Source organism: Anguilla rostrata, chromosome 6 (assembly GCF_018555375.3).
Source record: "Anguilla rostrata isolate EN2019 chromosome 6, ASM1855537v3, whole genome shotgun sequence".
Taxonomy (NCBI): domain Eukaryota; kingdom Metazoa; phylum Chordata; class Actinopteri; order Anguilliformes; family Anguillidae; genus Anguilla; species Anguilla rostrata.
In genome coordinates, this window is record NC_057938.1 from 6346539 (window position 1) to 6365339 (window position 18801).

Genomic DNA, 18801 nt, shown 5'->3' on the forward strand with positions numbered 1-18801 from the left:
ATCACTATTGTCAACTGTGAACATCAATAGGCTCGCTTCCTCAAATCATGTAATTGTTAATCTGTTACGCTTAGTCTTTTGTCATACTATTGCAATGCACCTTTTGTCTACAAGTAACGGTATAGCCAGTTTATTGAAACCACGCGAACAGTTTCAATGCGTTAACACAAAGCTTGAGATGTAATTCAAACAGCTCTCACGCGGGTTCTCGCACGGCGCGCTTTGTCAATAAATTAAACTGAAACAGCAGAAAGAATGAAGAAATGTTCTTTATTCAAGCGAGTTGATTTTATTTGCTTGACAGTTTATTCATACTGGACACTGAAAATGTGAAATTAGGAACAAATTAGTCCAGCACGGAGCCACTAACCTTTTGGTTAAAAAAAAAGACAGAAAAAGAAAAGACAGTCATAAATAGTAATAAAAACAGCACCTGCCTTGCGGTGCTCACATATTCAAATAAGCTACATTATTACAGCATTGCATTCTTATTTTCAGAATGGTACTGGAAATTGGAATAGGAAACAAATACCAGCACACCTTGTAAGGAAATGGAACTGACCACAGTTCCTACAGATTTTACAAAATGAAATCATTACAAGAGAGAAAATTTAAAATTTCTTGGAGTAAATAATTTGATAGACATATCAATTTCCTTGAGCAAATAAATATTTAAACGCTCCACGATTTATGGTTACAGATACCATGTTAAAGACAAGCTACTTAGTAACAATATACCCGAATGTATGTCTGTAAGGCATGTTTAAAATAATGCTAAGAGGAATAAGCTACATTTTACAAGTGCTCCTTTCCTGAAGCGACAAAGATGAGCCTGTGTGTGCTCTCTTCAGACAGTTCACTCGAGCTTGCAGCGGTGAAACTCAGACTTCACAGTGACTTCATCTACACTGCAACTTGATTCTTTGTAATAAGGCAACAGGAGAACCTGCAATTAAAACACAATAACACTTGCTATTGGGAAAAGAAATCATGTACAGGAAGTCCGTGACGGGCGTTGTGTTACTCAGGGAGAATGTCTGATTCGAGTGCGCACTCATTGGGACGCTGGCCCCTTTGTTCCGACGCGTTTGTGAAGAGCACCTGATCCAGTTCACAAACATTGATAGGCTTAAATGAGGACTCCACACGCAGCAATAACTTAGAGGCCCACTCAGTACTATCGGTTACAGATGAACACTCACTGGATGGACAACTATGAGAAAAACTGCAGATCAACTTAAAATCAACCAATAAACGGTTAACTGCACACAAAATGACTCTTTTTCAATGGCTCTCTCAGTCTAATGACTTGAAGCTGCTCGAAAACTACGTGGTCTGAATTGAAGAGGGCAGTCCACAAAAGCACAAACTGAAGCATCCTGAAAGATTCTGTATGATCCCCAATATGCTCATAAATGTCACAAAACACTATATATGAGACGACTGTGAAGGAAGGGTGCTCAAAGTAGTGAAAACAAGGGTATGATTATTTGTGACATACACATACACACATAAATATATATATATTTAGAGAGAGGGAATTACACTTTTTAAAAAAATTCACATTACCTCAACAAGCTGCTTGCAGTTACTGCTTCTTCGTGTTTGGTGGTATCTTATTTGCAGTCGTGGGAGCTGAAGTTGGGTGTTCAGCTCCTCGCGAATCGAAGAAATACTCCTGCACAAATTCAGACAAGCAATTCAGGGCCGTTTGAGTTATTATTTTCCCCTAAGCCCCGTGCCCTTAATGAACTCTGACAGATAACCGTGAAATCTGATCTCACTGTATTCACACCTGGAAGTGTGCAGAGTGACAGTTCTGCACGTGGTGGATGGTAACTGGCATTGTTTCCGTGAGCAGAATCCCCAGGGGAAAACTAACTCGACACCTGCTAGTATAATCCTTTAACACAAGCAAGTGCTCCAAAAATATACTCGCAGTTAAGCATCAGAGATCAGGCAAAAGCCAGTTTTACACCAGTTGGTTTATCATGGCAAATCTTATGTATAAATTCTGTATGCATGATTATTTCTGCCATTTTCTTCATACCTAATTATTTTGTCTATTGAACAGTTCATTAGGCAAAAGCAAACACTAAACAGAAGTAAAACAAACCAATAGGAGCACATTCATATAGACAAACACAGAACGGTAAAAATGTGACTCCACAGGACCACAAGGGAATAAAAAATACCATTAGAATTCAAGGGTATCTCAGAAAATTTTTCTTATTTATTAACTTACTTATCGTTTAATTTATTTCTAATGGGAGACTGTAATTAAATTTTGGTTCTAGTACAAAAAAAATAATAATTTGGAATATACTTGAAAATAAAACCAAGGGAAGTCCACCTAAATGCCACTGTCAGAAAAGCGGATGGCTGAAGATGCAAGACTAAACATATTTACAAATGGAAGCAATTTCCCTAGAGGAAAATTTAGTAAGGCAACAATGGGATAGACATTAATGATCATGAACTACCTAGCAGAATGGCAAACTCAATATTCAGTAAGCTAGCAGCCTAGTTTTAACACAAGCAACATCATTGCTTTGGCTATCAAAGTTAATGAGGTGAAGGCAGTGCACTGTCTGTTCATGCTGTAGTTTCCCAAAGTGAGACATGTACTCCCCCTTTGGGCGGTTAACTACACTTCAGGCCCAAAGTACATTATGCAGTAATGTGAAATAGTTCAGGTAGATTCCCCTCCTACATAAGGAGGATTTATTTATTGATACATCCAATAAAATACCAGCAAAGCACACCCTTTCCACTCACCACTAACCCAGGTCAATTAAAAATGGAAGAAAAAACTGCAGTTAAGTAAGAAATACATAATGTTTAGGACAGGCGCCATAATTTTCTCTGTATTCCACAATTTTCTATTTGCATTCAAACTATTCACACGTGAATAAAGGGCCCTTAAATGGAGGACTAAGTATAAAAAGTGCAGAAATTTCTACATGGTGAAACCAACTGTTTAAAAATAGCCTTTAATAAAAGCTGAGATTTTCCACTTATTTAACCACTTATGAATTGTTTATTTACAAATTTAAAATTGTGGAGTATAGAGCAAAATCAAAGACAAAATATCTTTGTCCAAAACATTATGGAGCTCACTGTTTGTGGTACTTTGGCCTTACTAAAGTGGCAAAAAGCAAGGTTGGAAAATTTTTCGCAAATGTGTAAACTGAGTCTCACAGATGTCATTAAGAGGCTAATAAAATATGTTTGGGAATATTTTTATGTGCTTACAATGGTTATTTTGGCCTTAAAACAGTCAAATTTCAGAAGGGATTTAATGCCTGTTTGCAGAAGGGACACCAAATATATCTGACACATTTTGGAGGGTTTATATAGCAATAGCAAAATTGTAAATCCAACATACTCCAGTTAATCTAGGATTAGGTTTTCATGTGTGAAAGATTCTTGTCAGACATGACTTGGGGGCTCCAGGGATTTTTTCCTTTAGAGTTTTGGTTAACCTTTGGCAAGTAACAGGTCAAAGGGAAATGCAAAAAAAAAAATGGCATAAACAGTTTTTAGCAACATACCCGAGAACCCCCAGTGAATTTCTCTAGCCTAATATCAGACAGTTGGCTAACAAAATATTGCAATTTTTAATTTAAGTTAGCATGAAATGATCAATAAGCATCCATAGCATTCAAGTGTATAGGCAAAGCTTTCAGTATGTATTATATTTTCTAAAATGACGCCACTATAGAAATGTAGACTTCACTAAAAGTGAAATGGGTAATTTCTTGGTTATCACTTTACCTTACAACCAACAGCCAGCAGGACGTGGAGAACTGCAATTGCTGAGACAGTGGCTATGGCGATTCTGCGGTGGTCATCTCGGACGGCTGGCCAAAATGTCATCACCAGGACAGACCCAGAGAGACACATGGCAATCACAATGGAGATCCACCTCACCGGTTCACTGGGTATAATCCACAGGACCTGGCAGTGCCAACAAAACAGCATTGCTTTTCATTGGCAGCAATGACAAAACACTTTGATTTGCAACTATTTTGCCTCAGGGTATGAACATCACAATTATAATGTATTGCACCTTTGAGCTGCAAGCCCTCAATTTATCTAGAAAATAAGTGTAATATCTCATGAAGGTTGTCACATCTCATACATTGTAAGTTGCTCTGCTAAATGAATGTAATGTGGAAATATATAGAGCAGGGCTCCCAAACCCTGTTCCTGGAGATCGACCGTCCTGTAGGTTTTCATTTCAACCCTAATTCGGCACACCCGATTCCAATAAATAGCAGCTCAATGAAATCTCTAAGTGTTGAATGAGGTGTGCTTTGTTAAGGTTGGAGTGAAAGCCAGCAGGATGTGAAAACCTACAGGTAGATCTCCTGGAGCAGGGTTGGGCAGCCTCGATATACGGAAATCTTTAGGTAGACATACAGTATGCTAGATACTGTTTGCCCAGGGAGGGAGTTCTGTTCTCCCTTGAGCAACATAATCTATCTGAAGTGTCCCAGCCGTATAAACAGGCCACGTAATGTGTTCTATACAGAATGTGCACTCTTAAGGGAAACAAAATACTGCAACGCAGGAATAATGTTATTTTTCTGACATCGTAAAGGACAGCACAAAAGCGGAAGTGTACTACAAAATGTAGTTTCATTAGTGTCCTTCCAGCTTTGTGTACCAAACAAACACAGTATATACTACTTGCATTGCAACCACAATCTGTGCAACAGCTCATTGGTGGTGAACTAGGAAAAAACAAAGTAAGACAAGAGTTTTTTTTCTCACCGCAGCCGGGATATAAATGAAGAGGGAGTAACCGTAGACACAGACGATCTCCAGGAAGGAGTACGACACCAGGTTCATGACTTTGCTGTTCCGCCACATAAGGAAACCCCAGAGGGCAAGAGGAACGAGCCAGGCATAGCTGTAGATGGCCGTGGCAGCAATGGTCACTGAGAAAGCAAACCAGCTCATATTAAATGATATAACATAAATGTACAACATAAATACTGGAAATTTGGCATCGGAAATTGCAGGTATAATTGCAAGTATAAAATGCACAGGTCAACAGCTTTGTAATCTGACATTGCAGCTCTTGATGTTTCCTCGGTAGACACTGTTATTACCCACAGGCCAGCAATTCCAGTAATGTCGATTGACATTTAAGTCATATTTACATTGGAAATCAGTTCACTTTAGTTACCAGACGTAATAATGTTTGGATTAGAAAGCTGAAATGTAAAACATTACACTACATTGGGCTATGGGTGAGAATTGTCCACATCAACCCCATTGTCTAACTGTGTGAGGCTTGTTTATATCTTTGCATACGTTTATGGCTTTACATGACACAGCTTGAGCAGATTCAGAAAACAACACAACTCATAGATTCAGGTAAGAGACAGCGCAGTTTCTGCTCTGAAATAACAAGGTGAGGAATTTCAGGGCGACCTGCCTTTCCGGAATTCAGGCACGTAGTGATACTGAGGTAGGCCCAGGTGCACGAGGAAGCTGGAGATGTTTCCGCTTATGGCAATGGCAAACACAAGGGTGGCGCAGATCCAGAAGGGTCCTGAAAACGCCAACAGACACAGAGAAGCATACATCTGAGCAGCCTCCAACCATCTAACACATTTCAAACAGGCCACCTACAATCAAATTTAATGTCCTTTATTTGACTTGGAATGGAGTAAAATATTAAAATATCTCAAAGGGCAGGCCTTTATAGTAATATTTTTTTTTTATATATTAAAAATACATTGCATTCCTCTAGAAATTAACAATATTTTATTTTAGTTCAATCACATTTTAATTTTAAACCAAAAATTACAGCATTAGATGCCATTTTAAGCATGTACACATGCACATGCATGTGCGTGCACACACACACCCTCTCAGAGCATTCAAAATTAGGGTCCGGTTACTGTCACATGAACTAGGGGTCCATGATAAGCCGAGCAAATGCAGATGAGGTTGTCAGGGATTAAAGCAGTCAAGTTTCTGCTACTTTCCCTTGCAGCCTGTCTCCCAGCAGGATATCAGACACATTCACTTTTGTTTGCTACAGAACCTGAGCAATGCAACAGAGCCAATGACAGCTGGACTTAAGGGTGCTGCGGTCAAGTTACTCACCATAAAGGTCTGGGTTGCTGCGGATGTAGAGACGAACAAAGTTCTTACCAGGCCATGGAAGAATCGACCCTTTAATTCTATCCAGTACCTGTTATAAAAAATGGAGGGTTTCTACAAGGACTTTACGAGATATGCAGACATCATTGATGTCTTATTAACATAACACTTTTTCGACAAACAAATGTAAAAAAGCCTATTGTACCTGATGAGTCTCTACATCAAAAAATGTCTGGTAATATTCAAATGTCCAGAATGGAGCACTTTTCTTCTGACCTGCAAGCAGCTACAAAAAAAATATCACCATTAGCCTCCAGTGTCATGGTAAATTTTACCCGACTGGAACACGACAACAAATCCTTTAAGTAATTTGCTTGATCTCCAACCTCCGTTTTGTCAGAGTCATTCCCCAGCAGATCATCGTCCTCCTCTCGTGGTGTGGCACCCGCTACCCTCCTCTGTTTTTTGGGGTTACCACTTGGATCCCCGATGCTGATGGTAGTGGCATCTCTGTTGGCTGCCAGCAGGTGTTCTGCGTCGTCAAATTCTATCAACAGAACAACAAAATGTGCCTCTCCCTGACGAATGCATATTATAATGGAATGGCATCAAATCCAATTTCCCCATTGTGCTGAAAATGCATGTGACTGATCTTCTCACCTTGAAACTGCAAATCATCAACTGCAGCCATTTGTGCAGCTGATATTCCACTCCCAATAGAGAATATAGTACAGTATCTACAGATCAAATAGAACATGAGTTGGGTTATGCTCCCATTTGCAGAGGAACCAGTTTGTTACGTTTCATTATAAGGATACCACAAAAATTCCATGGAAAATTTTCTATGCATTTTAAACTCCAAGCATAAAAGAGGCAGCCTCCTCTTAAACGTTACTGTAACCAATTCCACCATCCTCAGGCTATATTGACAGAACTTAACTTCAATACAGCTTTCGCAGACAATAACCAGTCTGCCTATTCTATTTAAAAACCTGGAATAGTCAAGTTGTTCTACTCTGTCCTTTTAAAGAATGTGTACAGTATCATTCTGTAATGTGGTGAATAAAGCTAAATACAATATTCTGAATACAGTCTATTAAATAAACTTCATACACTTAGTACATTGTTCATTGTGTGATATATAAATAGTACCCAGCAAATTGCACCAGTTTGGTTGGCTTGTTTACTGCAACTGAGATATATTAATCTTCACAGGCGAATTCACTACAATACTTTAGTCTTTTTCTCAGCCATATTTTCTCTGATCTTCGGAAATAATTACTGCACTACAGTTCTATTACCAATGTGGAGAGGATTCTATAGAATTAAGCTTGATCACAATTGTATTTTGGAAAATAAAGATATTGCAACAGAAAGGCTTATATTAGCCTGAAACCGAACCTGGATTATTAACAGTTATACATAACAGCACCATCCCATTTACAGTTCTGTGGTCTCCACACAAGGCCTAATTTTTCAGTAATGGAACGAATCTATTCTCAAGCTTGTCCCGTCGACAGAACAGGGCAGAGAAGATTTCATATATTAGTCACACACAGGTCAAACTGTTGCATTATATTAATTAGATTAATGACACAATATTTATCATAGTTAAAACAAGTGAAAATGTAGATATTTCCCGGATTCAAAATTCCAAGCAAGACACTAAACCTATACCCAATTGTTTCGGCTGAGCTAGATGACGTTAAAGCAAACAAGCAAATGTGTCTTAGCTAAATTCTGCTAGCTAACGTACCGTTCGCGGAAGTTAGCGATATATGAAATAATGTCAATATTTTGCCAACTTTGCATAAAATCAGCGATCTGGTAATCATACCAGCAACCCAGCGATAATATGTAGATTCACAGCCTGCTAAGCTAAAGCTTCATGCTCTACCATACTACTCCATTAAGGTCCAATAACGTTATTGAGTAAATCGCCACAATAAAGGTCAATCTACTATTGTTCTGTTAAAATATCCAAAAATCAGCGCAAGAAATACGTTTATGGAATATATTTAAAGAACCAAAAGTGCAATCTTGTTAGCTAAGCCCAACACAAACCTGTTTTCCCTGGACAAACTTCAACACATCCTGTCGCATTATAACTACGTCATATGTTTTGTTTATGAAGATTAAAATGGTCGCAGAAAAATTGCAAAAGCGACATCAATCAAAAATGTCACATTTTCCATTTCTCTAAATTTTCATTTGAGAAATCCAGTTGGTTTTATATCATTAACAATTGTGAAAAGTATCACAAAAATATCATAACCTACTTAAATTATGAATTAAGATGTCACTACAATTCAGCAACAGCAGTGATGACTAAAGCAAATTTAGATAATTATTTTCACAGATGCTCAGGGGAATACTACTTACATCCATGTGCAAGTTACCTTGAAAAACAGCTACTCACCAGACCATTATATTCATGTAGCTCAAACTTGCCGTGTTATAATGCACAATGTACCTCTCTTTTATCCCAATCATCGTGTCACCACTACTGTTTATGCTATGTAGACCAAAAATACATAAAGCACTGTTATGTCTCACCAAATAAATATTTACGTATAACACCCTTTCAAAAGCAAGATCTTTATTTTTGCAGTAGATGGCAGCATTTGTCTATACTGCCAAATCATTAAATAATTTGTAGAATGTGTAACTCCCTTTAAATCTTAAAACGTTGATTTTTCATTCAAGATAGTTTTTCTGCTTTTGCTTTTAGAAATTAGAACGATTCCAAGGGCCCTAGCTGACAGGGGTCCTTGTGGTTATAGTAATTGTGCAAAGATGGGGGTCTGGGGTGGTGGGTTCCAATGTGAGATGGGGCCATGGCATACAGTCTGAGATAGAAGTGTTAGTTTACCAAATTGATGATTGACATACAAAATAAGCATAACCCCTTGAATCCCTTGGAACTGTTGCCTGTGAACGACGGCGTTTCCCTTCACAGAGCTCAGGCGTTTCATCTTGTTGCCAAGCAGCAAACGCCACAATAAGGTGTGCCAGCAAAATACTTCCGAGATACCACATTGTGTCTTTATTTTGTACTTAAAATGATTTTATAAAAAATAAATCATACACGTTGTAAAAACGTGTTAGTGTTTATGTACGTTTTCAGCAGCGGGAAAGCACAACTGCAGTTACCTCGCAAGTTATAATTATTAACGTTACGTTGTGTGCAATAAAATCGTTTGAAACTTCGTTTCATTCCGGAAGGAAATTATCTGCACTTCGACAGAAAAAAGTTGGTTGTGTGGATTGAGTACATAAATTGTGTAGAATAGCGAACCATAAAATGTGTTTATGTTGTTCCTTAAAAGAATAAGAATTATAATTGCACGTTTTCTGCTTCATATATAGCTAGCTTATTATAATGATGGATGTACGGTATGCTGGTAGTAACCTCTACTCTGTTTTAGCATACCCCCTCTCGGGCTAACGTAGTTAGACAGCATTTCATGAGTAGATAGAAGCTGATTGAGTTCATAGTTTCCATGAACTATAACGTTAGCGAAATAGCTATACATACATTAACAACAGCGCAATTGACCAGTGATAGAAATGTTTTCAAGTGAACAGACTCAAGATGACTGTGAGTCCGTATATATTCGCGAAAACGGTGTACTTCGTCGCGTAAATGAACCTAAACGTGCGGAGGAAGTCTCGCAGTACAGAAATGCAAAGCCTTGTCGACTGTTCGGTAGAGGATTTTCTGTGGAACTGTGTATCGAGAATCAAGCTCAAGCCAGCACCCACACAAAGAGAAAAGAGCACTTCGTCTTCACGTACAACGAAGGCGGAAGCCTTCGTTATTCGGTCAAGTCTCTTTTTGACATTTCCTTATTATTTATAGCTGAAAACGTTCACTACGTTGATTCGCTAATTGGTTTCCCTGAACAAATGGCAGAACGACTGTTTAGAGCTGCGGAGGCAAAACAAAAATTTTCAGACCCAGTGTATGGACCCAGGGCTTTGCAGGTATTTAGTGAAGCCTACGGTGACCTTGTGTTGAAGTCACTGTGTTTAAGGAACAGGTAAATTCAGCTTTACAGCGTCGTGCATCTTTGTATTCAAACTACACAGTATTTTATAGGACAGTTCTAACAAGTACATCCATTAACCTGTTCTTTCTTAAGGCATATCCTTGTATCAGAAAAGCTGGAGGGGATTAAAGTGTTTCATAGCCTACAGTGTCTAGACCTTTTTGGTTGTAAACTCGGAGACAACCATGAGATTCTGCAACATCTAACTTCTGATGCTTTGTCCAGGTATGGCCAGAGTTAAACTCTTTAAATGGTTATGCAGACGTTGTAAATGTGTGTATGTCGGTCTGCAGGGTGATAATGTGAAATATACACATCTTTCATGTCTTGTTTTCCAGCCATTGAATTATAGTAACTCATCTCTCATATTCTCAATTATACAGTTTTCATATTGTGATATCCCTCTTATGCAGATAATTTAAGCCAACCCAGTTCCCCTGGACTTTCTGTCCCACAGTCTTATCCACTTGTCCCTGGGGGATAACCACCTGTCCAACAGAGGCCTTCAGAAGCTGACAGCTCCAGCTCGCGTGATGAAGAGAGGGCTTGGCAAACTTCAGCTGTTAGACTTGTCCTGTATGTTGCATTAAGATGGACACATCCTCTGTTAGAATGAGCAGAAACGGACACAGTTGCTTCCAGACTGTATTGGAACTGGGTTGTGATAATGCAACTGAATTATGTTTTGTGAACATATTTCATTAATTGTTTGCAGGTAGTGTGCATTTCAAAACATGTAATTTGCTCATTGTGAATCTCTGGTTTGTACAAATAATAGAACATGAATAATTCATATTGCTCACTATTGTGAAGTCTCACTCTCCCTCTGCTGGTCTCTCCCCACAGGGAATGCCATCAGCGAGCAGACAGTTGGATATCTTTCATGCTTTCCAAATCTGCAAGAGCTGGATATCTCAGAAACCAATATGGAGGTGCTGAAGCAACTCTAGTCTTCGCTATTACAGAAACTCTTACATTCACAGTGCTCCATGACCCTGTCCTGATTGTAAAGATCCAAATATTGCACACATACCCTAACTAGTCAAGGTGCTCATGATAAATGATTTAACAGAACACCCATAAGCTCCAATACAAAACTTTATTGGCTGAACCGTATATGTCAGAGCTTGAGATACAAGCTTTACTTTTACCCATCACGTTAGTCACCAGATTTTTTTTCAGAGTCACCTAATTTCTGTCTGTCATTTACATCTAATTAGTACCTTAAAGTTTTGTTGCTTTTTAAAACAAACAATGTAGCTTTTCCTCTCTGTGCCTGCATTTCCCCAACATTTATTTTTTAGCCATTGTTTTTATGAATTGTGAATGGCATAAGAGAATGTCCTGCACAAACGAGCCATTGGTCTGATGTCATTTCAGCTCACCGCTTCACTGCGCCAGACCCTGCAGAATAAGCTGGGCTTCGTCTATTCTGAGGCTCCGCTCCAGGGCTTCAGCCATTCACACTGTAAAACACAGGGCTGGGCTGAACAGGTGAGGTCCATCAACACCGTCCACATACAGTCGCATTGGAGTTTTCTGTGCGTCTTGCTCAATGCAGATTCGATCGTGATTGCATGTTTTCCTTTTTCACTGTGGGCATATGGTGTAAGATATAATAGCGATTTGGTGTAGTGTAATGGTTAGGGAAATTGACTTGTTGCCATGTTGTACCCTTAAGCAGGGTACTGCTAACCCTAACCCTAACCCTCAATTGCTTCAGTATATATCCAGCTGTATAATGCATACTCTGTAATAATGTAAAATTGTGTAAGTAGCATTCAACAGAGCAACTTGCACAATTTAAAAAATTATATGTATGCATTTATACAGCTGGAGATATACTGAAGCAATTCAGTATACCATGGATGAGAATGCATTGTTAATGGATGAGAATGCATTGTTAATGTTACACTTTAATGCCAAATTCGCTGTTGAGGAAATAGAAACTTTTTGTGTCACCTTTTCAGATTGTCAACCAGTGGGAAATTCACATTTTGGAATCATCCAAGCCAAAGAGAGATGCCCAGCCAAGAACAGAAGCACTTCGGTTTTGTGAGTTCACTGCCGTTCCTGACAAAATGCAAAGAAACCCTTAGTGCCTTAGTCTCTTTTTTATTTTACACAATAACATTGTTTCCTCTGTATGTGTGTGTCTCCACTCCAGATGGTAGACACAGGTTTATCCAAGAAACACTGAAAGCGCCCCCACAGGCGTTTGACAAAGGGTACACCAAGAGGATTCAGTTTTACAAACCAACTCCAAACAGCCAAATGCAGCCAACAGGAAGTACGAGCGAGCTAACGAAGACACCGTCTCAGAGCAAAAGGAAGAGAGCGCCGGACTCTGCAGTGGAGGGCAGCGGTGATTCGGCCCCCCCTGAAAAGCGTGCTTCTTCCTCTTCTCTTAGCGTGGAGGACTGGGCCCTGCTGAACAGCTACTGAGGACAGTGCCCAGCCTGCACTGAGGCTGTAGCTGCTGCTTTGAATTGGCATCAACTTGAATATTTTACTGTGATAATGATGCACTGTTAACCTGCTGTGATCCAAGAACTTTATATGCTTTTTTTACATTTTTTTTCCCTGATAACAGCCAAATTTGCTATTATAATTGCTCTATGTTTGAATCAATAAAATGTGTTAATAAAAAAACATTAATTGTTGTCAGAAGTATTGTCTCTACATTGTATTTTAAAATATCAATGTCAAAATGATCATTTGATAATTTATCTGCAAGAATAAGCTATCTGCAAAACGATATTTCAAGACTAGCTACTGATTGACCAAGAATATATTACTTTGGGAAGCTGTGCAGTTAATGGATAATTTGAAATGACTGCATCTTGTCTTGATGTTCCTGTGACACCTTTACTTAACATGTCAATCAGAGCTATATCTAGCCACCCCAACGCAAAAACTGAAGAGACCCCTAATAATATTACAAGGCTGGCAAAACTACACAAAACATAAACAATATAAGTTCTATATTGTTATTTGCTGTGATGTGTTCCTAGAAATATTGCAAGTTCAAGAACAGTTATATCTTATGCATTGGACATTGTAGTATAACTTGCTGAATAATACCTTTCATGTGCAAGAAGTGATACTGAAGAACTGTAGAGCTCGAGATTCACCCATCAAAAACAAGTGTTTGATTTACAGAAGGCTGTTGTGGAGCAATGTTAATGTATATTTGAACATTCTCACATGCGAGAGTCAAAGAATCATAAATACATCATTACCTTGGAGAAGGATTCATTGAGTCTCTTTATTCCTTGAACCGTGTCACCCTCGTTCAAGATTCTTCTTTGTATGCCTGAGCTCTTGCCTATATGAAATCTTAAAGGAGTAAGCAAACTGGTTGCACCTTTGTACTTACACACCTTGTACACAGCCACACATATATACACAAACATATTAAAGGTCACGCTGTGTAAATTTCTAGCAGTTAACTTCTCAACTGTATGACCAAATTTCTGTAGTAATCAGCACTGTACATTTCAAGACTTGTAATGTACTGTCGTACATTAGACAAATATTATGACACAAAATTTCTATATTTTAACTTGTTAGGTAGACATGACTTACAAAACCACCCATAATCTATGGTCATGGAGTTAGAGAACGCAGTTAAACAGGAGCCATTGATTTACAGAAGGGGCCTCAGACCACTATATTTGTCCAGGTGTAGAGGTCATCTAGCTACTCCAGGAAAATGGCGTCAGAACTCATCAGCAATGTGCTCTGTGTTTCACGAGAGATATGGTGTGCAGAGACACACACTGTACAAAATGTGGTGTGACGCCAACATACTTCAAAGACAAACGCATACATTTTCTGGCATGTAACGAGGAGGGTTGGATAAACTGGATTTGTAACATGGCTGTTCTCCTGATCATCAGTGTGCGCTAAACCGGACTCACCTCCTATTGGGTACATCATCACTTAGTAACTGCAAAAACACAATAAAAACCAACCTCCATAACAGATTTAGGCATGCCAACTAAAAGAAAACATAAACACCTTTTGTCCTCCCAATTAATATTTAAATTTCAATTTACATATTTTACATAAAACTCTTAGGCATATTCAACTTCAAAAAGTTTATTTTTAATCATTTTAATGAAAACAAATACAAGAGAAGTTACAAATCCCTATGGATATCTAAAACCCTAACTGCATAGCCTACCTTCAAAATATCCAAGAGGGTCAAGATGTACAATTTCCTGATGACCCCATAACCCCAAATAGACTCACTCCTTCACCAGTCCTAGTAATTTCCTTTAGATCACAAGCTAATTCTAATTTAATTAAACCTTATCCTTCTTGCAAAAAAACGCATATTGAGTAAAAGACACTGGTGCATTTGAAATACATAACAAGCTCAGGAAAGCACATTACACTATTAAGAATCTGTCAAAACCCTCCAAATTAACCCATTTTTGGGGGTTTGCAGTGGCAAACAAAACCTGGAATTCACGCCCAGTCCACCCACAACGCAGTTAGCTCAAACAGCTTCATCATTTCATCACTTCATATTCTACTAAATAAGGGCCTTACTGACACCACACAGAGCGAATCCTACCCCCACAGAAACAGTTCGCTTTGCGTCTTTTTGGTAGAGTTATGCCACAAAAGTGCAAATATACAAACACAATTAATTAATATCCCTTGCCCTAATCTGAGGTCTGGAGGAAAAAAAACAAAATCACCATTCCATTTTAAAAGATAGATCCTCCTTACATCTTCCTGCATCTCAAAGATTAAGTCTAATGACTAAGAGTAAGACTGAGAAGAAAAAAAAAACTGGTGGCTCCTCCCCTTTTGGTCTTCCGCAGTCCCCTAAATGTCGGACTGATTCAGGTTGACCTTTGACGGTAGAGGGCCGGCTTCTTCATCCGCCGCAGAGCTGATGATCACCAGGGAGGACGGTGGGTACGGGGTCAGTTTCTGCTCCTTCACACACTCCATGTCCCCATATATGCTCAACTTCTGCAATGAAGAAAGACAGTAACAGCACCCGTTAACCTGCATGCTTTTATACTGAAGCCATTAGTTACGCTTTGACACAATTGTACTATGAATTAGCCGTGTTGAATCCTTTTTCCAATTCATGTAAGGTTTGTTAATAAAAACCGCACATCCACACCAATCAATATCAATGTACTCCAAAAAGAGTAAAGTTCATGCCAGTCTAGCTTGATCTGGTCTGAAGCCCTTTAAACTGAAATTGAAGCATGCTCTGAATTTACTTCCAGGCCAAACAAGGCATTATGCCTGGTAAACAAGATCCCAGGTGGCATAGAGACCCAGAGCTGATGAGGCCCGGTCCCCGTTTTTACACCGTACTGGACTCACCTCCGCAGGGACATACTGGTCCACGGCAGTAGCCACTGTAGCACAGCAGATCCAGATGAGGACCAGAACAGAGAGGACCAGAGTGGTGGTCAGGATCCAGCCCGGAAGCCAAGGGTTCCTGAGGAAAGCACGTGAGTGGCAGAACCTGAAGGAGCTTCAAACGCCTTGATTACGGAAATCCTGATTAAGAATTTCCTGATAGAAATGCACAAAACGTACTTCTTAAGGCATCATTTCCAACTGCAGAAAATCATCTTTCCATTCTTTTTCTTTGCATTTCTGTAAAGAGTTTGACATCTTCATACTTTCCCTATATTGAAATTTATTTTACCGAAAATCATACTAGGAAATGTCGATACATCCAAATAACTAATTTGGTCAATTCAACCATCATTGGTTGGAATGAAAACTCCCATATAAATGGCTCGCAAGGAACATACAGTGACTGCCCTCCTATTGTGACTAAAATTCATCTTTTAAAATCATATGATCCCATTTCACAGGTACAAAACTGCCACTGTAGGTCCAACAGAGATATTTTTAGTTTCTAACTACCAAGGCAGAATACGAGGACTTAAAATAAATGAGCTGCCTACAAATTCATCTTCCACACATGGTTCCCTTTCTGAGAAGCACAATAGAGATGGCAGTATTTTTCAGGAAGAACTGCGGCTAGGCCGCTGGATACATCATTTCACTTTTCCCACCCCCCCAAATGGAACACTATTGGATATATATCAGGAAAACATATCCCCGACTGGCTTCTGTGAATCTCCAGGTCTCCAAAGTCATGCCACTTGCAATGCATACACTGCACATTGCATATGATGAAGACCAAAGACCAAACACTTATCTGTGGGCAAAGATATTAATGTTCTGCTTGTCTGCTGACAACTGTTTTTAACTGATTTTAACTGCCAAAAAGCTCAGTAAATAGCTGGATAAAATTATACAATGTCTGCTGAGCAGACGACCGTCACCCTCCTGATGGTCATGCAGATCCTTAAAAAACGCACCTTGAGAGACAACTGAACAGATTGTAGTTGTCCTCGGAGTTGCTGCTGTCCACGAGCATGTCTCTGTCACGCTCCTGGATGTAGGTCCGGTGGTAGTCTTTGTAAACAGGGTTGCTCAGTCCGCGATCTGTTGGAATGTACCATAACCACCAGTGAACAAGGGCAGGAGAACCACCAAACCAATCAACCAGAGCAGGCCTATGCAACACCGCTTCATTCCGCAGACATTCCTCAGGAAAAATGTCAATGGAATTTTTAGTTTTGACCTCTGTGACGAAAGACATACACAAGTCCTGTTGCTGCTCCTGGATGTCCTCTTTCAGCACATCAAACTGCGGAATGAACTGGATCTGTGGCTCAGTCTGAGGGTTTAAAACAGGATGACCTTCTTTACTATATAATTTTTTTTTTTTTTTTTTACAGTCAGAGCTATAATCTCTAATCATTCACAAATTAAAACATGTAATGTCTACACTGACAAATGCCATCTACTCATGAAAACACATACTAAGTTCTGTTTCAACACTGAAAATGTAGGTGGTAGCTGCACCTTACTACATTACCTGGAAGATGACGACTTTACCGTCATCGGCCTGGAGGTAGAACGTCCAAGAGGAGGTGATGAAATTGTGTGCAGAGCTCATCATGTCGTTCCAGAACCCTCGCACGAGAGTAAGCGGGTACAGCAGGTGAATGCGTGGCATCATGGCGAGCAGCTAAAGGAGACGGACATTTGTATAGATAAACATTACAATGAAGGACACGGAGCCGGAAGAAAAAAAGTCTTCCGTATTCTAACAGCCTAGACGGCAGGTCATCATTAATCAAAAACTTTGAAAATACACCCTGGTTAAAATTGTGGACAAATTCCATCATGAAACTATCAACATACACACATATCTACATACAATATATGGAACATCTTCACTTCATGTTAACGTGACATAAAGCATTAATCTGCGCAAATTAGCAACCCTGTTAAATGATTCCCTGAACGATAAAGAAAATGCACTGGTTGTGTTATATAATATGTGACTACCTGTTCCTGCCTCTGCTCTGCAAAAGGCAGCTGGTTCTGACAGCCCAGGTTGCAGGCATACTGTTCATCTGACTGTGTGTAGGCTTCATGGCAGGCTACAAGATCAATTGAAAACAGTACAAAAATTAGCCTAAAAAATGCAGCTGTGAAAGTAAGCGACATGATCACTGGTAATTAAGCGCAATTTCAACAAGAGCAAAAGTTTCGCCCACAATCCTGTTCATTTAGCAAAAGTGTAAACATTACAGATCTATTTCATTACAAAATAACACCACGCAGGAAACATGCTAGAGTATGTGTCATCCAGTATGTCAAACGTCAACAATCAAAATATTTGGAATACTCAGCGATGTACTCCATGATGTAGGTCAAACCAGAAAGTTGACTCCTAAATAACTTGATTGCGCTTAACACCATCGTTACCTGAGTCGCATTCAGATTTCGTCTGATTGAGGTCTTCGCCTTCGTTCACAAACTGGCAAATGGAGAAGAGACGACAGCCCCGCTGGCAGGCATATAATTCTTCCTCCTGTAAAATAAACATTTTCCCCCACGTCATGAAAACATCACAGCGCCATCGAAAAAACACTAACTTGCATAGCTACACTGTGCCCCAACCGAAGTAACGTTAGTTAGGTAGTCAATATATCATATCAACAACGACATTTTAAAATACACTTTTTAAGTTGCAACCGCAAGCAAACACTGCCCAGCTAACGTTAACAATGAGGAGGAAGCTAACTGAAATGGCAACCAATTTCAACAGCTTAGCTACTCGGCTAAAGTGAGATGTAAACAAATCTTGCTCCTTGATACAGGACAGGCCGTCAAACACAATTCGACCGACTCAGGCTAAATAATTGTTTTAACTTAGTCTATCTCCCTGCATGGGTGATCAACTTCCTCGCTACAAAATGAAGTAAATACTCGCTGAATAGCCAATGTCTAAATAAGTTAGCTAGCTACCTAGTGCTAGCATTTCGACCAATGTTTACCTTGCGCGCTAGCTAATAATCTACACAGCGCTGCGCAGCTGGCAAGCCATACTAACCCGGGGGTAAGTGTGCAGACTGTAAGTCATCTGGCACGTTTTGTGGCAAGAGGCTGTATTTCCCAAAACGCCGTCGAACACATCAGCAGAGGCTGCAGTGCATGCCAGCAGACAGCATAAGCTGACGATGCTCCCCCAGAACTTCCACACCTCCATATTTGT

At 39.5% G+C, this 18801-nt stretch overlaps 3 protein-coding genes across 3 annotated transcripts; 1 reads left to right on the forward strand and 2 right to left on the reverse strand.

Moving 5' to 3' along the window:
* Nucleotides 1–251: 251 nt before the first annotated feature.
* Nucleotides 252–8276, reverse strand: yipf1 (Yip1 domain family, member 1). Its single transcript, XM_064341760.1, has 10 exons — nucleotides 8188–8276; nucleotides 6784–6860; nucleotides 6510–6670; nucleotides 6329–6409; nucleotides 6127–6214; nucleotides 5450–5566; nucleotides 4780–4946; nucleotides 3778–3960; nucleotides 1570–1678; nucleotides 252–946 (listed from the first exon to the last, which is right to left on the reverse strand). The coding sequence occupies exons 2-9, from the start codon at nucleotides 6812–6814 to the stop codon at nucleotides 1589–1591; spliced, it is 918 nt and encodes a 305-aa protein (XP_064197830.1). The 5' UTR covers nucleotides 6815–6860; nucleotides 8188–8276; the 3' UTR covers nucleotides 252–946; nucleotides 1570–1588.
* A 1054-nt stretch (nucleotides 8277–9330) lies between these two features.
* Nucleotides 9331–12744, forward strand: lrrc42 (leucine rich repeat containing 42). Its single transcript, XM_064341746.1, has 7 exons — nucleotides 9331–10166; nucleotides 10269–10400; nucleotides 10633–10751; nucleotides 11022–11107; nucleotides 11556–11669; nucleotides 12146–12230; nucleotides 12343–12744. Exons 1-7 carry the CDS (start codon nucleotides 9694–9696, stop codon nucleotides 12618–12620), a joined length of 1287 nt encoding a protein of 428 aa, XP_064197816.1. The 5' UTR covers nucleotides 9331–9693; the 3' UTR covers nucleotides 12621–12744.
* Nucleotides 12745–14263: 1519 nt separating this feature from the next.
* Nucleotides 14264–18795, reverse strand: tmem59 (transmembrane protein 59). The gene is made up of 8 exons (XM_064341756.1): nucleotides 18640–18795; nucleotides 18012–18117; nucleotides 17589–17683; nucleotides 17113–17265; nucleotides 16836–16911; nucleotides 16550–16676; nucleotides 15534–15651; nucleotides 14264–15167 (listed from the first exon to the last, which is right to left on the reverse strand). The coding sequence occupies exons 1-8, from the start codon at nucleotides 18793–18795 to the stop codon at nucleotides 15018–15020; spliced, it is 981 nt and encodes a 326-aa protein (XP_064197826.1). The 3' UTR covers nucleotides 14264–15017.
* Nucleotides 18796–18801: the final 6 nt, after the last annotated feature.